At 34.8% G+C, this 6,099-nt stretch overlaps 1 protein-coding gene across 1 annotated transcript; it reads left to right on the plus strand.

Annotated features, from left to right (window-relative positions):
- Nucleotides 1–1,655: 1,655 nt before the first annotated feature.
- Nucleotides 1,656–5,712, plus strand: LOC120271878 (serine/threonine-protein kinase BSK1-like). The gene is made up of 7 exons (XM_039278558.1): nt 1,656–2,032; nt 2,114–2,250; nt 3,757–3,887; nt 4,455–4,557; nt 4,693–4,778; nt 5,008–5,196; nt 5,394–5,712. The coding sequence occupies exons 1-7, from the start codon at nt 1,926–1,928 to the stop codon at nt 5,430–5,432; spliced, it is 792 nt and encodes a 263-aa protein (XP_039134492.1). The 5' UTR covers nt 1,656–1,925; the 3' UTR covers nt 5,433–5,712.
- Nucleotides 5,713–6,099: the final 387 nt, after the last annotated feature.

The following is a 6,099-nucleotide window of genomic DNA, read 5'->3' on the forward strand; positions in this document are numbered from 1 at the left end:
AGTAAATTATAACCCAGCTTGGGCACATATATAATGAACTCCATGCATGAGTTTCTTCTTCCTAGTGGAAGTCTGAAGAAGTATAGTACCTTTTCTTTCAATTTCCACTTGGTTGTTATCTCCAAGCTTCACCATTGATTTATATGAGTCATCAATGTTTTTGAATAAGTGTTTAACACTGGACATGTGGTTTGAACACCCACTATCCAAGACCCAAACTGAATGAGAGAGTGATTGTGGCTCACATTCTGCTATAAAGAAATTGGTTACGTACTTATCTTTTTCTTTCTCAACAACCATACTCGCACCTTTGTTTGAGTTTTCACTTCTATACCAACATTCTGATCTCTTGTAACCATACTTCTTACAATGGAAGCATTGTGTACTACTTCTTCCACCCTTTGAATCTTGATTAAAGTGAGACCTTATCTCCATGGGTCCTCCTCAACCTCTACTCCTTCCTCTTCCTCGCCAATTCCCTCTGCATCTCCCTCTAAAGCCTCCCCTGCTTACATCCCAAGATGATGAAGCTTCAATATTTGAAAAAAAAAAGCCTTCTCCTTATGTTTCTCAGATGCAAAAAGAACCTTCACATCATGAGCTTGCAGTGAACTACTGACTTCATCCAACGATATCTTCTCAACATCCTTAGCCTCTTCTATGGAAGTAATGACAAAGTCATACTTCGGTAAAAGGCTTCTCAGGATCTTAGAAAACTACTTTGGACTCCTCTAGTTGATACCCTAAACCCTTGATTTGGTTAATGATAACTAACATCCTTGAGATATACTTCTAAATACCCTCGCCATCTTTTATTTGCAACACTTTGAAGGATTGCTTAAATGTTTACCGCCTCATCGAGAGCACCCTAGCAGCTCCTTTGGACTCATTTCGTATCATCTCCCATGCCTCCTTTAGCGTAGCTGCATCTTCAATCCTATCAAGGATACTTTCATCAACTGCTTGTTGAATTAAATAGAGAGCTTTGGTGTCCCTTTTCCTTGATTCTCACATCCAAGCTTCATCTGCAAAAAAATAATAACTGAACTTCAACTAAAGTGATGAGATACCTACCATATCTTAATATATGATCTTACGTTTTATTATCAAAAACAGAAATGCTCACCATGTCTCAATTAAAATATAAAAATAAATAATTAATTAAAACCATACACAATCTTAACTAATTCATATTTTCAAAATCAAATTATTATAAAATAGAATAAATAAATAAATAAATAAGAAGTCAGTTGTAAACAGTATAAAAAGATTGATGGAATAATTGTGAGGGTTTATTTAACAATAAATTTATTAGAGAGGTGAGATGTGAGTGATTTGGAGGGGTGAAACTCTTCTCTCTCCTCTTTGCTCTTTCAACTAAGGTAAATTCATCTTTATAAAAAAAATTATAAATAAAAATAACTAAACTTCAACTAAAGAGATAAGATATCTACCATATCTTAATATATGAAAATAGTTTGATTATAAAAAGCACAATCTTAACAATCTTGACTAATGCATATTTCCAAAGTCAAGTGATAAAAAATCTAAAATAAACTAACAATTTATTATAAAAATGGATAAAAATAAATAAATAAATAAACTAACAATTTATAATAAGGATTGTTGGACTGATCTAACTAGGACAGTGGTCATCTTCTCCGCTCTGCCAACAACATCATCACCCCATCATTCCATTCCCTCTCCCTTTGCCACCCCCACTCATTCCCATTTCCCAACTCCCCCGCCGGCGATGGGTTGCTACCCCTCCGCCCACAAGCACCGGGTGAACCCCAACCCCCCGTATCATCCGCCGTCGCAGCCCCCAGCTGAGGGAACAATGCCCTTCCGCCAGTACACACTTGCGGAGCTAATGGCGGCGACGCATGGATTCGCCGGCCGGTACATGATCTCAAAAGGCGGCGATGAGTACCTCCCGAACTTCGCCTACAGGGGTCGCCTTCATGGCGGCCAACAGATCGCCGTCAAGAGGTTTTCAAAGGACGCCTGGCCTGATGAAGAGCAGTTCAGGGTTAGTTCTTGTATAAGTCCTTGTTTTTTTGGGGATCTTGTTGTGATTATTTGTGAGAGATTTGGAGTTGGGTTTTTGTAGGATGAGGCGATTAGAGCAGGGAAGGTTGAGACACAGGCGGCTTGCGAGATTGATTGGGTACTGTTGCGAGGGGGCTGAGAGGCTTCTTGTGGCCGAGTTCATGCCCAATAATTCACTCGCACGGCATCTTTTCAATGGTATATTTTTGTTACTCCCTCGTATTTTTAAAAGATGGATAAACCACAAGATTTACTAAAACAGAATCCGTCGTACTTCTTGTTCTTGCCTGGGTTCTGTGTTTTTTTGATATTTCTTAATGTGGTTTGATTGAATGGAGTTTAGGATTATTTTTGAGTGGATTCTCTGTTATTTCTTGATGTCATGTGATTGAATGGAGCTTTGGATTCTTTCTGAGTCACTGTTTGATGCTCTGCGCTTGAATCGATATGCAAAGTTTCCGTTGCATTGAACTGCACCAATTTAGGTTTTTTTTTTGTTTTTATTATTAGTTTTTGTTAATGCATAGCCAAATTCAGCTTTCTTGGAGCAAGTAATTAATCTCATTCAGTAATATTTACATATTTAAGACTAGTTTGGATATAAACTGATTAGAGACTAAAATAAATTACTGTTTGGATGTGTTGATTAAAATAACTTCAGCTATAAGCCCATGTTTTTCTCCATCTTGTAAGAACGTGTAACCTCTATAGAATTCACAACAGCATATGGGTGAGAAGTCTTTGTTAGCACCCTTCTTTTTTGGAAGAACATTAGTGGGGCTTGATTCATTTTGTTTCCAAATTTGCACCGATATAATAAAGTTGGGGTAAAAAAACATATCTTTCCAAGTGCATCTCTTTAAGAGTGTCCAAAATGGCATCAAAAAATAGGTTGAGATAGCTGTCCAAGCTTTCGTGCTTTTCCTGGATACATGAGTCAGATAGCTCCTGTAATTTTCTCCATTGGAAAGGACTTTCAAGTGAAGATAAGTCCATCCAGTTTACGTAGAGAATTAATGGCATTGCAGCCCCCCTTCACTTTTTCTGCTGCTTGAATGGGTTTGGTGTACTAACTAGTATGCTGGGCCGATCTTGACCTTTGGTACACATTAATTCCTTTTTGGTGATGATGCTACCCAGTTTAGCCCTAGATTTGTCATGTTCTCAATTTTAGCGACAGTCTACATCATATACTTTTGAATATTATCCAAACTTCATCTTTTTGATAAAGAAAATTTGAAAATAAAAAATCTTCCCTTTTCTCTCCTCATAAATCACCTCCCCTACTGTATTTTTATTTAAGCTGCTCCAAACTCTACATTGCTTTTTGGCCTTCAGCATGACCAGTAGTTTTAATAGAATATCCTGTAATGACAAGTGGGAAAAGATGCCATCTATTTCTGAAAAATGAGTATCATTTATTTTCACTATTTCTCTAGAAGGTTTAAAACCCTCTAAGGACATATAGCTCATTAGTTAATATCCTGATTACAATTAGGCTTGCTCTGGTGTGTTAACTGTATATTTTTTTGCTTGTTGTGCCTTCAATTTCATTTGTGTTTTCATTGTGATTCTTTATGTTGATCAATTTTATTTCTTGAGATTGATAATGACAAGTTTCACAAGCATCTTGTACAAATTTTCCATTTATCTACATTCCATCATGTTATAAGATTTTAAATAATTTCTTGATTGTTTTTGCAGTTAAAACTAAGACTATGGAGCGGTCTAAGTGCTTGAGAGTCGCATGCTATATAGCAGAAGCTTTGGAATATTGCATCAAAGAACATGCTCTGTATTATGATCTGAATCCACATAAAGTTCTCTTTGATGAGGTCATATTAGTAATTATATTTGAAAGAAATAGATCTTTAGATAATACTAATAAAACCAATTAATAAAGTAAGCTTTCTTTATTGCTTTCTCTACGAATATTACACTATATAATTGCTCTGAGAAACATAAGTGAAATATCATTCGTAGCCATTTTTGCTAATATCTATTTCATTAGATTATATTTGTCACATAAAAACCAAACAAGTTATGTTGGCTCGACTCAACCCTTAAGTTGATATATAGGTTGAGATCGAGATGCCAACATTTATATTATAAATATATATGTGTATACCAACTAAATCACTTTGGGACTATTAACTACGCTAATATGCCTTGTTGGCACATGTTATTTTATTTTAGGTGGCCTCCTTATAAAAACCAATTCATGAAGCTCTAACATTGTTTAAAGTATATATCTAGCTTGAGCATGTTTTTCTTTTTATTTTTATAGTGAAGTACTTGCACTTTTGCTAACAAAAGATTTAAGAAATTCACGTAAATATATGGCATGTCTCTTTAGATGCCATTTTCCTCCTCAATGTTGCAGGTTTGTTGACTTTTTGCAGGTTGGTAATCCTTGTCTTTCTTGTTTTGGTCTCGTGAAAAACCACAGGGATGAAAGATGTTTCCACACTAACATTGCTTACACACCTCCGGGGTGCTTATATGGTATTGACCTACCATTGCTTGAAATTGATTTGCTATAGTTAACAATCATATTTAACCATGATATTTTAATTAAAGTTGCCATATAATAAGTCTTAGTCAAATAATTGTGTGAACTTATTTCTTTTTCTTTTGTAGGAATGGCCAGTGCTAAAAGCATGGTATTCAGCTTTGGCATTCTGCTACGAGATTTACTGAGCGGAAAGCAAATCTCAGATGAACAAGTAAGGCTTTTATACATGTCAGATATCTCATATATTAATTAATTTCTGCTTCTCTTCTACTACTGATGTTCTTTTGGACAGATTTTTTTCAATTTTCATGAAGCATAGGAGTCAAAATCATTATAATTAACTATGCATACACATTTTCTTTTTCATTTCTGGACTTCTATTTAAATTATTTGTGATCTATTTGTCATAATCATGTTTAATGCATGTTTCATTTTTCCAGGCAATGGATGCAATATTGGGTACAAGAATCCCTATCGTTCTGGATTCTCGTTTGTGGGGTAAATGTTCCGCTGAAGGGGCCACTGCTTTGGTGAAACTTGCTTATGACTGTTTGCAATATAAACCTATTGACCGACCCTCCATAAAATATGTTATTGCAACCCTTGCACAAATTCAAAGCAATTCTGTGGTGAGCAACTCAGTGATTTAAAAGTTTGATATCTATATATGATCTATGTTACACATGTGGCTTTTGAAAAATGCATTTCTTGTCAAGCATGTTATAAGTTTGCAGTTTCTAAATAACTTAAGTGAGGCTAATCTCATAACCTTTCCAATTTTGTTCTGAAATCAGTGAGATTTGATGCTTTGTCACATTCAATGCAGGGACCATCTAATCCAATGCCAAAGACTGGAGCAAGATAAAACCACACCATTGAGCGTGGGAGACTCAGAAGCAAGTTAAATTCTCACCTAGAGGAGGCACTTGACTGTTCTCCACACAAGGTGTGCATCATCACGTTGTTCCACATTTGCCAAAAGCCAAAAATTGGAGTGAACTTTTGCATCAGAAACGCCTATATATTACTACATTGATTGGTTGGTGTACATTGATAAGTGCGAATATTATTTGTTGGTGTGTATGGATAAGTGTGAATATTCTTTGTTGGCGTATATAGATACGTGTGAATAAGAATATTAAATTTCTGAGCTACCACATGTTTTCTGTTTTACTAGGTAGATTTCAGCATTGCCATCAATGAGCAGGCTCATGAATTCCTACGTAGATTTCAGCTTTTCCCATGAATGGTCTCCTTTTCTATGAGAAGTTTAGATATTCCCTCAGTTTTTTTTTATACATATTGTTTAATTATGTTGCACATGGTATTAAATTATCTAAATTTTAACCTAATTATTCCTCTCTTGAAACCATGTATTTTTTTTTTACTATAAATCCGGAGATTTTTATTTTTCTAAAATTATATATTTAATTTATTTATTTATTATTATCTTATCTAATAAAATTTTAAATAATTTTAAATTATAAAACTTAATTTTTGATAATATTAATATCTAATAAATTTATCGTCAT

This window comes from Dioscorea cayenensis, chromosome 11, assembly GCF_009730915.1.
Source record: "Dioscorea cayenensis subsp. rotundata cultivar TDr96_F1 chromosome 11, TDr96_F1_v2_PseudoChromosome.rev07_lg8_w22 25.fasta, whole genome shotgun sequence".
Taxonomy (NCBI): Eukaryota; Viridiplantae; Streptophyta; class Magnoliopsida; order Dioscoreales; family Dioscoreaceae; genus Dioscorea; species Dioscorea cayenensis.

Bases quoted from the DNA above. Each gene is read 5' to 3' on its own strand.
- LOC120271878 (XM_039278558.1), top strand. From the start codon at position 1,926: ATGAGTACCTCCCGAACTTCGCCTACAGGGGTCGCCTTCATGGCGGCC. The intron at 2,251-3,756 runs GTATATTTTTGT...TTGTTTTTGCAG, and splicing joins CGCACGGCATCTTTTCAATG to TTAAAACTAAGACTATGGAG. The intron at 5,197-5,393 runs GTGAGCAACTCA...CATTCAATGCAG, and splicing joins AAATTCAAAGCAATTCTGTG to GGACCATCTAATCCAATGCC.